Here is an 18665-nt window from a genome sequence, read left to right as displayed (position 1 = left end):
TTAGACGAAGAGCTATGCTAACCCTAACACATCTATGATAACTACGTTGCCCGCCATCAAAGACGCTTCAGCACGGGCAACGCATGAACAACGTGGAGCTTGTGCTGCCTAGATCGCAAGATGCGATCTAGGCAGCATGTCGCTTACCTGATTGAAACCCTCGAGACGAAGGAGTTGGCGATGCGCCGAGATTGGTTTATTTTGGGGTGAACGTTGTGTTGTTGTTTATTCCATAAACCCTAGATACATATTTATAGTCCGGCGGACTTTCTAATGTGGGAATATCCCACCGTGCACGATACAAACTCTAACCTTCGATCTAAGATATAATCTACTTATACTTAAAGATACACGGGCCATCTAGCCCAAATTCTCCGTGCAAGGCCGCTTCAGAGATCTTCCACGTGTAGTCCTCTAAGCCCATCTCTCTTACGGCCCACCTCTGGATTTGTCCAAAATATGGTGATAACAGAACCCCAAGAGGAAGGTGTGATGCGCACAGCGGTAAGTTTCCCTCAGTAAGAAACCAAGGTTTAATCGAACCAGTAGGAGTCAAGAAGCACGTTGAAGGTTGATGGCGATGGGATGTAGTGCGGCGCAACACCAGAGATTCCGGCGCCAACGTGGAACCTGCACAACACAACCAAAGTACTTTGCCCCAACGAAACAGTGAGGTTGTCAATCTCACCGGCTTGCTGTAACAAAGGATTAACCGTATTGTGTGGAAGATGATTGTTTGCGTAAAACAAGAAACAAGTATTGCAGTAGATTGTATGCGATGTAAAGAATAGGACCGGGGTCCACAGTTCACTAGAGGTGTCTCTCCCATAAGATAAAAGCATGTTGGGTGAACAAATTACAGTCGGGCAATTGACAAATAGAGAGGGCATAACAATGCACATACATGTCATGATAAATATAGTGAGATTTAATTGGGCATTACGACAAAGTACATAGACCGCTATCCAGCATGCATCTATGCCTAAAAAGTCCACCTTCAGGTTATCATCCGAACCCCTTCCAGTATTAAGTTGCAAAACAACAGACAATTGCATTAAGTATGGTGCGTAATGTAATCAATAACTACATCCTTAGACATAGCATCAATGTTTTATCCCTAGTAGCAACAGCACATCCACAACCTTAGAACTTTCTCACATCGTCCTGCATTCAATGGAGGCATGAACCCACTATCGAGCATAAATACTCCCTCTTGGAGTTAAGAGCAAAAACTTGGCCAGAGCCTCTACTAATAACGGAGAGCATGCAAGATCATAAACAACACATAGGTAATAACTTGATAATTAACATGACATAGTATTCTCTATCCATCGGATCCCGACAAACACAACATATAGTATTACAGATAGATGATCTTGATCATGTTAGGCAGCTCACAAGATCCGACAATGAAGCACAATGAGGAGAAGACAACCATCTAGCTACTGCTATGGACCCATAGTCCAGGGGTGAACTACTCACTCATCACTCCGGAGGCGACCATGGCGGTGAAGAGTCCTCCGGGAGATGAATCCCCTCTCCGGCAGGGTGCCGGAGGAGATCTCCAGAATCCCCCGAGATGGGATTGGCGGCGGCGGCGTCTCAGTAAGGTTTTCCGTATCGTGGCTCTCGGTACTGGGGGTTTCACGACGGAGGCTATTTGTAGGCGGAAGGGCAGGTAAAGAGGTGGCACGAGGGGCCCAGACGACAGGCCGGCGCGGCCAGGGCCTAGGCCGCGCCGCCCTGGTGTCTGGCCACCTCGTGGCCCCACTTCGACTCTCCTTCGGTCTTCTGGAAGCTTCGTGGCAAAATAGGACCCTGGGCGTTGATTTCGTCCAATTCCGAGAATATTTCGTTACTACGATTTCTGAAACCAAAAACAGCAGAAACAAAGAATCGGCTCTTCGGCATCTTGTTAATAGGTTAGTTCCAGAAAATGCACGAATATGACATAAAGTGTGCATAAAACATGTAGATATCATCAATAATGTGGCATGGTACATAAGAAATTATCGATACGTCGGAGACGTATCAGGCACCAGTGCTCTTGTTGTATTAAAAAATTCGAAAATTATATTTATATGTACACAAAAATGATGTAACAAAATTCTAAAAGGAGCTGATGATGTATCCCACTAACATACAAAATTCCAGTTACAAATATTTTGTTTTTTGAGCTACACAAAAATGACAAAGGCTGACTTCTTTTTGGAGATTTGAATCACTATACTCAGATCTACATATTTATTATTTTTTGTAGCCTAAAATACAGATTATTTCCAGTTGAAAGTTTACAAGTTTGTGAGATACAATACTGGCTACATCATAATTTATTTTCGGTTTTTTTCAAAACTTAAAAATTATATTTTAATTTTTTTTAAGAAATGATCACTGGTGTCCATGTGCATCAAATCTCTGTCCCTTTTGCATGCACATCTTTATACAGCTGCGTGAAATCTTCTAGATGCATGATGCATTGATGCAAACCGCATGTTGGTCGAACAAAAATGAGAGCCCACTAATGGTGCCATCGATGATCGATCATAACCAGCTCCAGTTCCACGTGAGATAGAAAGATGGTGGCGTGGAGTTTTTCTAGACGTGGGGGAAAACCGACACCGGCCGGCCGGACACGTCAGGAATCTTTTCCATAATAGTTTGCTGCAGGATTATTTGTGACAATGATATTAACCAGAATTGCATGGTCGGAGTGTTTAAAACGTTGTGAGTTATCTTATAATCTGATAAATTCTAGCCGATGGCTTACAAGAGGTATATATATGGACGGTGGCATCAATACGTACCACTGGTGGGGGGGGGTGCCCCCCCCCCCCCCCCCCCAGCACCCTTTCGGAAATCTACCGATGACGGGCTTCGCTTCGCTCGTCAGAAATTAGCCTCCCATTAGGATGAATTTGAATCATAATATAACAAAGAAGACGAAGTGTCAAGTGAGTCGTCTAGGTACTCTTTTTTTTACGGATTTTCAGTTTGATTTGAAAGTTCCCTTCAAACATACACCGTTGTTTTGGTCCACGCTTTGTTAGTTTTGTTGCGTTTCGAGGAACACGTTTTCTTGCTTCATTTCATTTAAACCTTCATTCTTACTCTTAAGTCCTTACCTTGCTAGAAACCATGGCTGGACTTAGGGTTTCGTGCTTTGCCGTGTTGTGCTTCGTTTATGCTTCTCTGCCAGTGGCATCGGGCATGGCGCCACCTGGCACTTGCAGGGCTGAGCTCGGCACTATCTTGCCAGGATTCTCCTGACTCTGCCACACCGTCGTGCTGCGACGCACTCGTCTACGATGTAGATGTACACGGCATCATCACAGCTGAACTTGGACTTATCAGCGGTTACCACAGCTGTGGCGGATCCGCACATGCACCATTTGACTGCAACGGTAATGTAGGTAACTAGTTTTTGTTTGTGATCGATCATTGTCTCTGGTTTGTACTCCGCTAGCTGACCGTTATGCATTTTCAGATGCTTGACATGTGGACGTGCCTTCCGCCCAAGCTCCACCAACTACTCCTACCGATACGGGAAGAAAGGGTGGTAGAGGAGGAGGAGATCGATGGGGAAAGGGAAACACCTTCATCGTCGCGGTCATCGTTCTCGGCGTTGCCACTGTTTGCCGCCAGGATTTTTATCTACTTTCGTCGACTAGGCAAGGCCAGGCCGGTCCATAGATTCCAGGGGCCCTAGGGAGACACGACATCGAGGGCCTTTTGTTTACAATAGCGAAGATTTTCTAGGGCAGGGGGCGATGGCCCCCTGCTCTAGAAATTTCCTTACATATACATATATTTATGCTATTTTAAAAAAATATTATTTACAATTTAAGCATGATTGGTGTTCCTAGACCCCTTAACAATCTCCGTGAGGTTCCTCCACTTCGGCCCACATAAAATATTTTTTAAAAAAAGAATTCGTACTCCGCAAAGAGAAATATTAGGCTAATGCAATAGCAAACTAAATAATATTTACATTTAAAAGATCCATGATCTTTGGAGACATTGAAACTATCTAGTTCTATTGATCGAGCAAACTATATACCATGATTCTTATTTCTACAATAGCTACTTGTGTACATCATGTATATACATATGTATCTCTAGAACTAATCACGGAGAAAATTATAAGTGCCGGTTTTGTTTTACATATTTGGGAAGGATAGAGATAGGGTATGTTGCGGCTTGGACCTTCAGTATTTTCTAGAATTATTCTAAATTATACGGGCTATAGAGTGAATGTTGAATACGTTTTTTTTTTATAAGAGCAAGTGAGAGTAGACACTATGTCAGGTATGCCAATTTACGGCACTTTGCTGCTGGCATTTTTCCAATGTGCCGTTAATGGTAGGTTTAGACGGCATTATTTAATTAGTGCCACTAATGGTTACGTAATTACCGGCGTTTTAAAAAAAATGCCACTAAAGCTGGGCAAGCACAGGCATAACTGAAAGTGCCGCTAAAATTTTAGTGATTAGCGGCATTCTCTGAAATGCCACCAAAGTTTTGGTGATTAAGGCAGTATCAAGTGCCGGCATAGCTAGGAATTAGCGGCAGTATCTAAAGTGCCGGCAAAGCTTAGATGATTAGCGGCACTTTGTTGAATGCCGCCAAAGTTCTATGTTAATTTATTGCAGAGTTTCAGAAAAGTCTTAGAGTGCTTAACTGAGAAACACAGGGACCTTTCAGTAAATAGCCGAAAGAGAAGATCTGCCTTCATTCCGCTTCCCAAATGCGCCCCTGTGCTCCCACTCCTCCGCCGTCCGTCGTCCGCCCCCAAACCCCGTTCGCCACCACCGCTGGTCCTCCGCCGACCGCGGGAGGGAAGGGAGGCGGCGTGCCCGTCCACCACTACCGCGGGTCCTCCGCCGTCCGCGTCAGGCTCGCCGCCCCCGTCTTCTGGGCCACCACTCCATCGTCTTCCGGACGTGGGTGGCCGGGGCAGTCAAATGGATATGGTCTGCGCCTCCTCGGCGGAGCGGAACCCTGGATCCCGGAGCCCTCGACGGAGAGGGTTTCGTCCTCGCCGGGGACCCGCCTCTCGACACCAGCACCAGCACCATCACCACCGTCGCCCACGAGGTCCACACCTCCACGCGCGTCTGCGTCAGGTAACCGCTCGCCCCGTCTCGCTTTGCTTTTTCCGCCGCGCCGCCCGCTGGGGCCTGCTTTGGGGCAGCTTCTTCTACGACCAATTTCCGAGGATTTAGTTGGCGGGATCATATCCTGCCTGCGCTTCCTACGATTTACTGTGGACGCGAGATTTTCCGGGGGATTTTGATTCCGATTTCGCTGTGGGGTTTTGGAGCCGGTGGCGCACGCGATGGTTAGGTTTTCGCGATCCCATGTGCTTTAGCTTGCCGAGGCTTCGATTGCGGCCCTCATCGGTTTACTGGGCAAGTAATTAGCTAGTTTTGCAGGTGCAATTGGTCGCGCTGTTGCCATGGTTCCATCGGTAAAGTTGCAACTGCTGTTGAGCTTCTATGGTGTGCCTAATCTGTGACCTGTTGCTGTATAATCGTTAGATTCTGAAGGTTGCAGTGCAATTTCTTCAGACATAACGATCATATATTGTGTCTGCTTAGTTCTGCGTTCGTTGGGTGCTCTGGATGCTAATCTTCGTCTAAAGTGATACTGCTCCCGGTCCAAAACTTGAAACGAAATTATGATGCTAGCTTATTTTGAATTATACTACTTGCTACCTTCACTGTTGAGATCATGTGAGACTAAAATTGGACATGTGAACCAACTATCACCTATTGAATTTGAAAGTGGGTTGGATCGTGCCATTTAGCTGCTATAATTTTTTTGATTCTTAGGCTGTGATTTCTTAGTTCCTGCCTCCTGCAAGAGTTAATGCTTTCTGATTGTGAATTAGGAGTTAAATGTTGTTGAATATCCCTTTTATGCACTACTAGTTAACTCTTGTCTGTGTTATGGAGTAGTAGAGAGGATTTGACTGAGCAGTCTTTAGTGCCGTTACCGCTGTTATCACAGTGGATTTGACTGAGTACATGTCCAAACATATTATAGCTACTTAGCAGCTGTAAGAAAGCTTGTCTACTTGTCGCTCTTTCAGGAACCGGCCGTCTCAGGCTAAGTATACCATGTCTTTCCCTTGTTATGATGGATAGTATTATGTCTTATAACATTTTCAGTCAGCTGGTGTTTGTTTTCTTACACCAAGTCAGCAAGGCACACAAAAGCAGTCATGTAAGAGTTTTAGTGTTGTAACTTGTTCATCATCTTGGAATCCATGAATCAATCTCAAGTTCAGAGATAGCAAACACATCATATAGTAGAAGTCAAGTCAGAGTAATTAGTGTTTGATTTATCAAGTTTTAGCTGATATGCACAGCTTGCCTCGTCAAGTTGTGGAGCAGTTATGGTACTTCTATCTACAATCTTCACCCTTAGTGTTCTTTGTCAAGAAATCTTCAAGTCTTGACTTTCGGTCATCTTCTACATAGCCTACTCCCCTCTATTGTTGTTTAGGCGATACTCGATAATGGATGTAGGGAATTAGTGGACGCTGAATTGATGGATACATTGGATGGTTGGTTTCTCGATTGATGTGCTTAGATTTATGGTCCACTGTGTCTATGAAATAATTTTGAGATGGACAGAGCATGCATACATCGAGAGGTCTTGCAGTGTGTACCCAAGACAATGACTTGCAATGTAGTAGTGGTTCTCATCCAATCATTCATCTCTCATGTAATTATAAAATATGGAGGCATTTTTACCTTTGCTGTTTCATACCTTACTTCATTTAATCATTATTTCCAGTGACAGCAAGAATTAGTATTCAGGCTGCAACTATGAGTAGTGCTATTCCAGGTCCATCATAACCATGGGTCCCTGTAGATGTCGGATTCTATGGGTTCCTTTTTTTTACTTGGACTATCAATGCACATGCTTTCCTTCTCAATTTCAGCATTTTTCCATGATACCATACCTCAAATTTGATGGTGCCAACTGCCAATTAACTTCAGAAATATCTGGTACATGTCCATAAGTTCTGGTAGGACTGTAGGAATCAAAAAATCACTCTGTTTAGAACACTTATTATAGGGATTTCCATGCTTTTAAAAAACTTTAATTATATAATTAATGTAAAATCAAAGTTTACAATAGGTATTCTATTTGCGAGGTCAAAAGCATTGTTATTCATCGAGGGACACCTATACCATATATTGCACCATTTAGGTTTTTAGTACCCACTGATAAATATTCCGTCTGCCTTTTGATAATATGGTTGTTGATTTTCATTGATATTATGGTCATACCATTCTTGGTAATACATACATCTTGCTGGTAGCTAGCTCGGACACAAGTAATGCTAATATTCAATCAAGGAAACGTTCTCTATCACTGCTTATCCTAATCCTTTTGTTCCAACTGGTGTAATTCTTTTGCAGACTCACATCGAGCTTGTGGTGTCTGCTGGTTTTGTTCTATTTTTCGATTTTGTTGCTGGTCCTTTTCCTGCTATCGGTGAGGTGGAATTTTCTCTGCTTTGATTGGCTGGCTATTCAATACTTCATTTATTAGTCCATCGTTCCACATGGTTGGCTTTCGCTGATTAGTTCATTCTATTGTCGTGTTTCAGCTTTTGGTCATGTGTGCTGGACAACATTGCCAGTGGGTCACAGGGGCCGGGAAGGAAACGGCGTGGAATGGTTTGTTTGCTGGACTGCTATATTATTTTGTTTGATGAACTACTATCAGGCCAAATCTACTCTTAACTATTGATTGTTTCTTTAAAAAGGTAGATGGAATGTGAAGTATTCTTAATTGTTTCGGAATAGGATGTGAACCGTCCTTAGTTGTTTTAGAATAGAATGTGAAGTATTCTTAGTTTGTTCATAATAGCATACATGAGCTGTGCAACAAGACCATTTTGGGTTCAGTTAGGCTACGCTCATATAGTGCATATCAATGCGTCACATATAGGATAGTTGTTTATACAATAACCTGTAATTTATTTTCCCCCTAAGTTTCTTATAATTTTTTCATATAACGATTCACCGCCACATCCTAAAGTTCAGTTACGCGTGTGTAATTATGGTTCAGTTCCATGCACCAATCATGGATACCTCTACCAAGTCGTTCTCGCCATTTGGTATGGAGGTCTTTCTCCTCGACATGAAACTCGCATCTGAATCTGTCCCCATGGATTTGGGAGCCCCGACCTAATTTACCATGTTCGCATCCAGGTAACACACACCAGTGATATCACCACTCCTCCTTGATTTTACAGAGTTCATATAGGATGCCTCTTTTGCTGGTAACAAATGAAGTATAAACTTTTTGTCTGTTGTTTTAGTTGAGGGACATGACAGATTAGGTTTTAGTTTTCATATATGACCAATATTGATTGATTCCATAATACTGATTTATTACAACTTTTTACTAAATCAGAGTCAATTAATAGGGAACACAGGGAGTACTTGCTTGCTTATATCACACCCTTTTCATGCTACCCCCTTCAAAAAAAGATTGGCAATTGAAATTCTTTGGACAGTTAATCAACAGTTGACAAAAAACATTCAACCTGCTGTCGACGATGTCCAGTCTTATTCACTTGCATTTCTTTTCACATTTAATGACATGACACTTTCCTTTGAATCTTTTACTAGTTCATTGCTCTCTGATCTGCTTATATTTTGATTAGTTTTTATTTAACCTTTTGTTGTGTAGAATAAGATTGTATAGGGATCTGTTGTGTCGAACTATTCTTAGAGGCTGCACTTGGTTTATATTATGGGAAAGTAAACAAACCTGACAGGCTAAATGTGATCATTGTATTGCTTACTGCTTAGGGACATGTTACAGTTACACAATCAAACATGAATTGGATTTATTGTGTTCTCAGCTACTCAACTTACCTCTAATTCGGAACATACATTCTGTAGGCTCTTTTACTTCTTGCACGCTCCATTGAGGCAGATCCAAGCACAATTATTCTGTGGGTGTTTTATCTTCATATTTACTATCAAAAGGATGAAGGACTTGGAACATTTTCAGTGAACTGCAGGAGGGTGGGTGGAGGGCGGAGGGCGCGCTCACCGGTGCTCTGGCATCATGCTCGACGAGGAAGAGGGCTTGGCGTCGGGGACGTGAACCTGGTTGTGGCGTCGGATGCATGGCGCGGCTGGCGCAACTTCCTCTGGCCGCACGACGAGGCATCTGGCCGCGCAGCGAGGCAGGGCCCAAACTCCATGCCAACTTTCTTCCTCGGCGGCAGATGAACCCTGTTGTTCATGATGAGGAGATCAACCCTGTTGTGTATTTTATCTAATGGTTTCAAACCATGTTGTTCATGATGTGGAGATGAACCCTGTTGGTCATGTAAGTTAGATGCCTGGATTGTGAATCCTTGAATGTTTCAAAATGTTGGTTTCAAACCTAGATTGCTTGGAAATATTGGTTTTAAACATTGCTTGACTTCTTGAGTGTGATGTATGCTTGATTGTAGATTGCTTGAATGCTTGCAGGCAGTATAGCAACCTTAAAAATGCCTAAAAAAATAATCAGCGGCACCAGAATTAAAAGCCTGAAAAAGTAATTGTAGGCATCCTTTAAAAGTGCCGGCAAAAAGTTTAGATGGTATCCCTAGAAAAGTGCCAGTAAAAAGATTTCGTGACATTTTTCGAAAAGTGCCGGCAAAAAGATTCTATGGCATTTTCGGAAAGTGCCAGCAAAAAGATTCCATGGCATCTTTCAAAAGTGCCGGCAATACTAACTAGCGGCATTTTTGGAAGTGCCTTAAAATATAATTAACGACACTTTTCTAAAAATGCCGGCAAAGATCTATCTCGACTGGAATAAACGCAGCACTTTTTTTGTGCCTTGAAAAATCTTTGCCGGCACTTTTGGTGCCTTTGCCGGCATTTTTTTGTGCCGGTAATTTGGGTACCTGACGCAGTGAGAGGTGCTGTAAGGGATGGAGATTTAGTGTACATGAGCAACATGACAACCCTCTTACCCTTGATTTCCATTTACTTTAGTTGCCATGGCTTGGCAGTGGGGGTTGCAGTTGACTGTTGTACGTTTATTAATTAAATACAATTTACAATGAATTATTGCATAGCAGGGCATTTGGTCTAGTGGTATGATTCTCGCTTTGGGTGCGAGAGGTCCCGAGTTCGATTCTCGGAATGCCCCCTTTTTTATGTTTTTGCTGCGAGTTTTCTAGAAAAAGGAAATGCGAGTTTTGTCTTGTGGTAGCCCCGCTGAAGGGAGCAATTCGTTTCGAAAAAAAATAAGAAACTCGATGGAACAAGAAGCACGCTGCTTTCCCAAAAGAGACGAAACCATTATCATTAAACCAATATGGTCCACCGCCTTTGACGTTCATGCATGTCTGTTCCCACGTGTGAGCTGACATTACGCGAGCAACAGCTCGCGATCGTGGACGCGAGCGAGTAGACCATGTTTTCGAGATTTGAAATTAGATCGGGAGAGGAGAGATGGTGTGCTGGGCTTCTTTTGATTAATTTAGAAGAGATTAATTATAAAATGTAATTAGAATGTGGCAATCGATTCTTTTTTCGAATCGGAGGGGGTAATATCATTCACATAAATAGCTACTAGTACTCTAACTAGCGTCGGCAGGGAGTTTAGATTACGTTGAGAAATTTTAGTTATCGTGATGTTACTAATTCTAGTTGTAACTTATAACTAACATTAACCACGAAGCAATCATCCGTCGTGTTGCCATCATATGTTATATGGTGCAATCCTATAATTTGGAAGTTGATGTCATATCATTTGTTCGGGTGTTGCAAGTTCCGATATGAGCAGAGGCAAACCGTCGGTGTGGGTAGACAATCGATTGATAACATTATAGTGAGGGCATGTGTTGAATGGGGTGGCGCAAGCCTTCTCTTAGATCCACCACGCATAATTTTTGTTTAGCTGAATAAGAGATAATATGGAAAGCAAATATTTCTTTTACTAAACTAAGGGATGATCCCTTTAGAAGACAAGAGAAGACATTTTTCGCCATTGCACCATATATCTTTCCTTGGTAACATTACTTTCTTATAGAATTTAATTAATTCTTATTAGTTGCGCGAGTAGCAGTAAGAAATGGTGCATTCTATGTTCAAATAATTAGATTGCCTAGCTTATTCTAACAATTTTCGTTTTGGTTGAGTTGCTTAGGGCATCAATTTTATATGGTATCAAAGCCAAAAGACTCTGCTGACCTAGTATTAAAGAAAAAATATGCGACCTTTATCAAACTCACCTCTAAAGACTAAAATAGCCTATAGGAGGTGGGGAGAGTGTTGAAATAAACATTTTACCTAATACCTTTTACTAGTTCAAGACCTTAGGTTGACATAACTATTGCATCTCAATTCTATATTATACACCGTATATCTATATTACATTGTCTAAATGATAGGGAGAGCGACCTAGAAAAAAGTTTGTTTTCTCTCCTACTTTCATTGTACATGCCCTCGCACCGGCCGGCCCAAATGCGCGGCGAATAACCATCTCAGAGACGAAATAGGTCGCACCTGACCGGCTGATCTATCATCTATGCTTCACTGCCAGTCCCCGAATTTAGAGGGGAAATGTCTAATAAGTATGGACTGAGGGAAGCGATGAGCTGTGAGCCTGTGATTAAAGACAAGATGATACCAGCCAAGTCAGCGCTGGGGCCATGTTCCGGTGCCGGAGGCGGCGAGGTGGCGTTGTCTGTGGTCTTATTAGAGCATCTTCACCCGGCTCGCCAGCACCTCATCCCAGACCATTTTTTAACGTCGGATGGACGAAATTTCCCCAGTGGCGCTCCCAAGAGCCCAATTTTCAAAAAATTAGGCTTATTTTTCATCCGACGATCATAGCCCAAACCCAATACCCCGGGGAGCCCAAACAAACCAGCTGCACACCCAGTGGAGATGCTCTTAAATAATGGCTCCGCTCTGCACTGTCCTCAGTACGCACACACCAGCTTCACACTATCATCTACGGAGTATGCTTCAGTGCCGGTCGCCAAATTTAGATCAGGCGAAATGTCAAATATTGAATGGGGGAAATGATGAGCTGTGAGCCTGTGACTAATAAGACAACGTAATGCCTGGCATGTCGGCGCTCGCGCCACGTTCCGGCACGGGGCGGCGTCGCATCTGGTCATGTTAAATAACGGATTCAGCACGCGCACAACCGCTTCACACTTCACAGAGCAAACACAACTCTGTAGGCCTGTAGCGTTGCTCGGTGCGAAGCTGACACGGGAAATCAATCAACCTGCATCATGTTCCGAGCGATGCAGATCGTCCTCAGGGCAAGGAATGGAGCTGCCGCGGCGCTGCCCCTGCCCGGCATCGCTAACCGCTGCAGTTACTCCACGGGCTCGACCTCACAGAGGCTCGCCGGGAAGGTCGCGGTGATCACCGGCGGGGCCAGCGGCATCGGCAAGGCGACGGCCGAGGAGTTCGTCAGGAACGGCGCCAAGGTCGTCCTCGCCGACGTCCAGGACGACCTGGGCCGCGCCCTGGCGGCCGAGCTCGGCCACGAATCCGCGTCCTACACCCGCTGCAACGTCACCGACGAGGCGCAGGTCGCCGCGGCCGTCGACCTCGCCGTGTCCCGCCACGGCAAGCTGGACATCATGTTCAACAACGCCGGCGTCGTGGGCGCCCTGGCGCGTACCCGGCTCGCCGACCAGGACCTGACCGACTTCGACCATGTCATGGCGGTCAACACCCGGGGCGTCATGGCCGGGGTCAAGCACGCGGCGCGCGTCATGGCGCCGCGCCGCGCAGGCAGCATCATCTGCACGGCCAGCGTCGCCGGCGTGCTGGGCAGCGTGGCGCCGCACCCGTACAGCGTGTCCAAGGCGGCCGTCGTGGGGCTCGTGCGCGCCGTCGCCGGGGAGATGGCGCGCTCCGGGGTGCGGGTGAACGCCATCTCGCCGAACTACATCGCCACGCCGCTGGTGATGCGGCTACTGGCGGAGTGGTACCCGGAGGAGAGCGCGGAGGGGCACCGGCGGATCGTCGAGGCGGGCATCAACGAGATGGCGGGCGTGGTTCTGGCGCCGGAGGACGTCGCGAGGGCGGCGCTGTACCTGGCGTCCGACGAGGCCAGGTACGTCAACGGCCACAACCTCGTCGTCGATGGCGGGTTCACCGTGGGGAAGGTGCCCAACATGCCGGCAGTACCAGCGGAGTAATTATTAGGAGCCGGCGAACGAATAAATTGGTAGATTTTCACCCGTGGTTCTTTGTGTTGTGTCGCTCTGCACGGGAGCAAACCCAGCATCCATTTCTTTAGATTTGCATGCACGATAAAAAAAGTTTAGGTTTTAAAAAAATGTTCAAACTTAAAAAAATTCTAGTTGAAAATTGTTGAAATTTGAAAATGTTCAAGTGGGAAAAATGTGCGAAACAAAAAATATATGGATTTACATCAAAAGTTACTCCCTCCGATCCATATTATTTGTGTCAAGTAATATAAATCGAAGGGAGTAATTATTTTTTTAAAAGTGTTCCATTTTTTAAACTAAAACATTCAGATTTACCAAAAATAAATTTGAAAAATAAATCTCTATTTTTTTAGGAAACGTTAGTTTTAAAAAATAGAACTATAAACGGAAAAATAATAAAGAATAAGAAAAGGAAAAGAGAATTTTACCTGATGGGTCGTGGCACAATTAATCGCCGCCTGGATGGAGGGTTGTGTGGCACCCCGTACGTGCCAACCCAGTCGAGATATAGGAGCTCCCTACTAGTGCGCGTATGCCGCGGTGAGGGCGAGCTGGCAAGCCGTGCATTGCTCTGCTTGTTATCCCTCATGCGCGCACCGAAGGGGAGGGAAGCAGAGCTAAGGAGGATTAGGAAAGGCATGTGGCAGATGGGACAAATTGATTGGAAAAACTAGTAGGGTTACATAGTGTTGAAGGGTTTTACAAGTGGTGGTGTCCACGCTAAACCCTAAGGGCATGTACAATGGGGTGATGTCAGCCTTCCCTTACGCTTGCCACGTAGGATTTTTGCTTAGTTGGAGGAGAGAGAAGGAAGAAAGAGAAGGTTATCTTCCCTTAGCTAAGGGATAATCTTTTATTTTTCCATTGTACGACTTGTCTTCCCTTAGACACGTAATTTCCTACTAAAAATAACTAATTCTCATTTATTATAAGGGATGATAATAGGGGATAATGCATTGTACCCCTAATATCTATTGTCTTCTCTACATGCCGTGGACTACTAAGAGAAGGCATGTCTTCCCTACCATTGTACATGCCCTAACAGGCAACCTAGATCTCACCTAGCCAGTTTACATGAGTATCTCGTTGAATCTATGCTTGGCGATCCTAGCATCGCTTTTACTTGATCATGGTCGCATGGGGCCCGAGCCCTTGAGGTGGACCACCATGGACCAAGCGTCGACTAGTTGGGCCCACCTGTTACCTATGACTTTGTCAATTATGTTCAGCCTTTTCTACATCATTTGTTCCATTTTTTGTGTCGTTCTAATATTTTTGAGACTCAGACATCACATATCATACCTTGCGCCATCGACATGCATCAGAAAACAAAGGCCCAAAGTTTCTAAATGTGGCAAACTAGAGGAATTTTCACTAGAGAAGTAAGTATTGTCACAAATGTATAACTAGAGGGTAAAAAAGTTAAATTCATTTGAAGATTTATTGATGAATTTGCATTTTGGCCATGTTGTGGTTACTTGGTTTCCTCTATAATGTGTGTCCACAAAAAAAGCAAAACATAGAAAACAAAGTACAGATCCAATTTATCTTAAATTCTTAATCGAACATACCTTGATCCGGTTTGCAAAATCCAAACGTTCTGGATCAAATGGATTGTCCCAGAAGAGTACACTTTCACAATATCATATTTGTTATATGAAAGGAATGGGAAAGCATGGTGTAAAATGAAGAGTGACTTATATTATCTGATTCTGATCGCTGTGCGCAGTATTTTCAGGGCGAGGCTGCGTACTTCATCTATCTGATTCTGATCGCTGTGCAGTTGTTGAGATTGTAGCCGTTCCTGCGCCTAACAAAGTAAATTTAGTTTTCACACGATATTAGCCGTACGTGCGTATCGCGCGAGGCTATTCTTGGCGGGTCGCGAGGTATGGACAAGATAATACAGTAGTACGAGTAGTACTATAGATATTCTCTGACGCAGATCGAGATAATGTTTTCTTCTATGTATACTGTACTTTTTTTTTCGATGAAGCAGATGGACACAGTTTTCTGACGCGAGGGAGGCGAACGGCCGGTGGGTGGGTGGAACCAAACGCGCGCCGCGCGAGCTGAATATTTTGCTCTTGCTTCGGTGCCCGATCATGCTTAGACAGCGTGATGCCAGCGAATGCAAGTCAGCGCGTCCCGGTTGCGGCCGGAGAGGCGTCGTCGGCTTATTAAATAACGGCTGCTCTGTAGTCACACACGGTCACACCCTCGCTTCACACTTCACAGATCGTCCTCAGGAGGTCAGTCAACCGGCGAGATGTTCCGAGCCATGCAGATCGTCCTCAGGGGTAAGAACTGCGCTGGGCTGACGATGCCGCGCGTCTTCACCGGTGACCGTGGCTACTCCAAGGCCCCGAGCTCCCAGCGGCTGGCCGGGAAGGTGGCCGTGATCACCGGTGGAGCCAGCGGCATCGGCAAAGCCACGGCCGAAGAGTTCGTCAAAAACGGCGCCAAGGTCGTCCTCGCCGACGTTCAGGACGACCTTGGCCGCGCCCTGGCGGCGGAGCTCGGCACCGACTCGGCTTCCTACACCCGCTGCGACGTCACCGACGAGGCGCAGGTCGCCGCGGCCGTGGACCTCGCCGTGTCCCGCCACGGCAAGCTGGACATCATGTTCAACAACGCCGGCATCCTGGGCTCCCTAGCCCGGCCCCCGCTCGCCTCCCTCGACCTCGCCGACTTCGACGCCGTCATGGCCATCAACGCCCGGGGCGTCATGGCCGGGGTCAAGCACGCGGCGCGCGTCATGGCGCCGCGCCGCACAGGCAGCATCATCTGCACCGCCAGCATCGCGGGCGTGCTGGGCCAGCTCACGCCGCACCCCTACAGCGTCTCCAAGTTCGCGGTGGTGGGCATCGTGCGCTCCGTGGCCGGGGAGGTGGCGCGCTCGGGTGTGCGCGTCAACGCCATCTCGCCCAACTACATCCTCACGCCGCTGGTGGAGCGCATCCTGGAGGCGTGGTACCCCAAGGAGGGCAAGGAGGAGCACCGCCGGATCGTGGAGCGCGACATCAACGAGATGGAAGGGGTGGTGCTGGAGGTGGAGGACGTCGCCAGGGCGGCGCTCTACCTCGCGTCCGACGACTCCAAGTACGTTAACGGCCACAACCTCGTCGTCGACGGAGGCTTCACCGTGGGGAAGGCACCCAACATGCCGGCGCCGGCGCAGTGAAGGACACGACCATGCGGAAGTGCAGCGACGCATGGGGGCAGCCTGGTCGGGGGCGAGGGCAGGCCAGGGCGTAGAATTTGGATTTGGCGTGCTTTCGTAGGTCCAATGCGTCAATATACAGTTAATAATATTCAGAGTTCATGAATTTCAGTTCGAAAACTACTGACCAAGAAGAGCCTCGATCCACGGGGTTTATCTTGGCCGAGCACATGTTCCAGCCGGTACATTATTTGGAGTAAAATTGATCGAACATGGTAGGATAGATTTATGTTTGCAGAGATAATTTGCAACTTTCACATCTTTCTTCATACCGGAACCGGATTCGTCAATCACGTTATTACACTCAGAGATGAGCTCAAGGAATGCACCAATAGTAGCGTAGCCAACTTAAAATGAAAGCAATATTCACAACAAAAGTCATCGAAATAATCACGGAGCTAACATTAAACTGGTTCGTTTAGGTAGTACAAGTAGTGCTGAGGTTGTACCAAAAAGAACAAAAACCGCGTAGTATTTGATGCCTGTACATTTTCTATGGATGCCTTTGCTAGCTCGCATCCCACTTGGCTCACATTCAGATGCACGCAACTGGATTATCTAGATTTTTAGCCTCTTTTACGTTATTGTATGAACCGGTTTTTAAAATATCTTTGAGCTAAGTTTTTAAAATACCTTTGTACGATCAAGGGGTGCCATAATAAAGAAGAACTTCGATATGTATGTTTGGTTCCGCACATCCTTGCATGACCTATCAACATGCTTTTCGTTCTACGGTAGGCTTACAAATGAAAAGTGGCATCGCCCAGTGTGCAGGCATGTTATGACTTCCTTTTGGTTAACATAGAGAGGCAAGTATTTCTGCTTTGACGAACATCAACACTTCCTTGCCCCGGATCATAATTTCGGAAGTGAGACAAATGGATACAAGAAAGGTGTTGTTGTCCATGCTCCAAAACCATGTCCGCCGTTTGACACTGAAATAAAGGGGTAGTTAGTAGCTCTCTAGCCGAAATCCAATGGCATTAGTTTTGTGGGATATGGCGAGACACACCAGTGGACCCACATTCCATGCTTCCGAGTTTCTTTGAGCATCTCGAGCTTCCGCACCACATTTATCTAATGCACACTGAAAATAATATTGACGAGGCCCCTTGGAGCATAATCATGGACACCGGAAAGATGAAGGATAACATTAGGGCTAGAATCAATCAACAACAATGGTGTCATAGGCCAAAGATGAACTTGCAACCTCTTGGAGTCAAAACGCCTCAAGTGATATAAGACAAAGGCATCATTCTTCCCTAGACGGCCCGAAAGGAGGGAATTCCAGTGTATCACAGTGGACTGCCTTTTCTTTGCTGGTGGATGATACGTCTCCGACGTATCGATAATTTCTTATGTTCCATGCTTGTTTTATGACATTACCTACATGTTTTGTTCACACTTTATATCATTTTTATGCGTTTTCTGGAACTAACCTATTGACGAGATGCCGAAGTGCCAGTTCCTGTTTTCTGCTGTTTTTGGTTTCAGAAATCCTAGTAAGGAAATATTCTCGGAATTGGACGAAATCAACGCCCAGAGTCTTAAAATTGGATGAAGCTTCCAGAACACCCGAGAGCCGCCAGAGGAGAGCCACAGGGGGCCCACACATGGGGCTGGCGCGGCCAGGCTAGGGCCCGCGCCACCCTATTGTGTGGCGGCTCCGTACCCCCTCCGACTCCGCCTCTTCGCCTATTTAAAGGTCCCTGACCTAAATCTTCGATACGGAAAAAGCCACGGTACGAGAAACCTTCCAGAGCCGCCGCCATCGCGAAACCAAGATCTGGGGGACAGGAGTCTCTGTTCCGGCACGCCGCCGGGACGGGGAAGTGCCCCCGGAAGGCTCCTCCATCGACACCACCACCATCTTCATCACCGCTGCTGTCTCCCATGAGGAGGGAGTAGTTCTCCATCGAGGCTAAGGGCTGTACCGGTAGCTATGTGGTTAATCTCTCTCATATATACTTCAATACAATAATCTCATGAGCTGTCTTACATGATTGAGATTCATATGATGATGCTTGTAATCTAGATGGCATTGTGCTAGTCAAGTGGATTTTACTTATGTGATCTCCGGAGACTCCTTGTCCCACGTGTGTAAAGGTGACAGTGTGTGCACCGTGTGGGTCTCTTAGGCTATATTTCACAGAATACTTATTCACTGAGTTATGATTTGAGTTGGATGTCTCTATAAAATTGTGG

General features: G+C 45.8%; 3 protein-coding genes and 1 non-coding gene across 10 annotated transcripts; all 4 read left to right on the top strand.

Annotated features, from left to right (window-relative positions):
* The first annotated feature begins 4366 nt into the window (after positions 1–4366).
* On the top strand, positions 4367–9462 carry LOC127331730 (uncharacterized). Of its 7 annotated transcripts, none has more exons than XM_051357913.1 (5): positions 4367–5123; positions 7434–7509; positions 7625–7694; positions 8089–8231; positions 9053–9462. In XM_051357913.1, exons 1-4 carry the CDS (start codon positions 4745–4747, stop codon positions 8209–8211), a joined length of 648 nt encoding a protein of 215 aa, XP_051213873.1. In that variant the 5' UTR covers positions 4367–4744; the 3' UTR covers positions 8212–8231; positions 9053–9462. The 7 variants fall into 7 exon arrangements, 5 of the variants coding, with proteins under 5 accessions (XP_051213873.1, XP_051213871.1, XP_051213872.1 ...); XM_051357911.2 differs by having other exon boundaries at positions 4369–5123; positions 8931–9462; XM_051357912.2 differs by having other exon boundaries at positions 4370–5123; positions 9043–9462.
* A 648-nt stretch (positions 9463–10110) lies between these two features.
* Positions 10111–10182, top strand: TRNAP-UGG (transfer RNA proline (anticodon UGG)). The gene has a single exon. It is a non-coding gene; the product is annotated as a tRNA-Pro (tRNA).
* A 2004-nt stretch (positions 10183–12186) lies between these two features.
* Positions 12187–13463, top strand: LOC139829996 (momilactone A synthase-like). The gene has a single exon (XM_051357905.2). The coding sequence runs from the start codon at positions 12284–12286 to the stop codon at positions 13202–13204; it is 921 nt and encodes a 306-aa protein (XP_051213865.2). The 5' UTR covers positions 12187–12283; the 3' UTR covers positions 13205–13463.
* Positions 13464–15109: 1646 nt separating this feature from the next.
* Positions 15110–16767, top strand: LOC127331729 (momilactone A synthase). Its single transcript, XM_051357908.2, has one exon. The coding sequence runs from the start codon at positions 15507–15509 to the stop codon at positions 16419–16421; it is 915 nt and encodes a 304-aa protein (XP_051213868.1). The 5' UTR covers positions 15110–15506; the 3' UTR covers positions 16422–16767.
* Positions 16768–18665: the final 1898 nt, after the last annotated feature.

The sequence above is a fragment of the Lolium perenne genome, chromosome 2 (genome assembly GCF_019359855.2).
Source record: "Lolium perenne isolate Kyuss_39 chromosome 2, Kyuss_2.0, whole genome shotgun sequence".
Lineage (NCBI taxonomy): Eukaryota > Viridiplantae > Streptophyta > Magnoliopsida > Poales > Poaceae > Lolium > Lolium perenne.
The sequence above is the reverse complement of the archived record's forward strand: the minus strand, read 5'-3'. Positions and strand labels throughout refer to the sequence as shown.

Excerpts from the sequence above, each read along its gene's own strand:
- LOC127331729 (XM_051357908.2), top strand. The coding sequence starts at position 15,507 with ATGTTCCGAGCCATGCAGATCGTCCTCAGGGGTAAGAACTGCGCTGGG.
- LOC139829996 (XM_051357905.2), top strand. The coding sequence starts at position 12,284 with ATGTTCCGAGCGATGCAGATCGTCCTCAGGGCAAGGAATGGAGCTGCC.
- LOC127331730 (XM_051357909.2), top strand. The coding sequence starts at position 4,745 with ATGCGCCCCTGTGCTCCCACTCCTCCGCCGTCCGTCGTCCGCCCCCAA. Across the intron at positions 7,510-7,624 it reads TGGTCCTTTTCCTGCTATCG|CTTTTGGTCATGTGTGCTGG; the intron begins GTGAGGTGGAAT and ends GTCGTGTTTCAG. Across the intron at positions 7,695-8,930 it reads GAAGGAAACGGCGTGGAATG|GCTCTTTTACTTCTTGCACG; the intron begins GTTTGTTTGCTG and ends TACATTCTGTAG.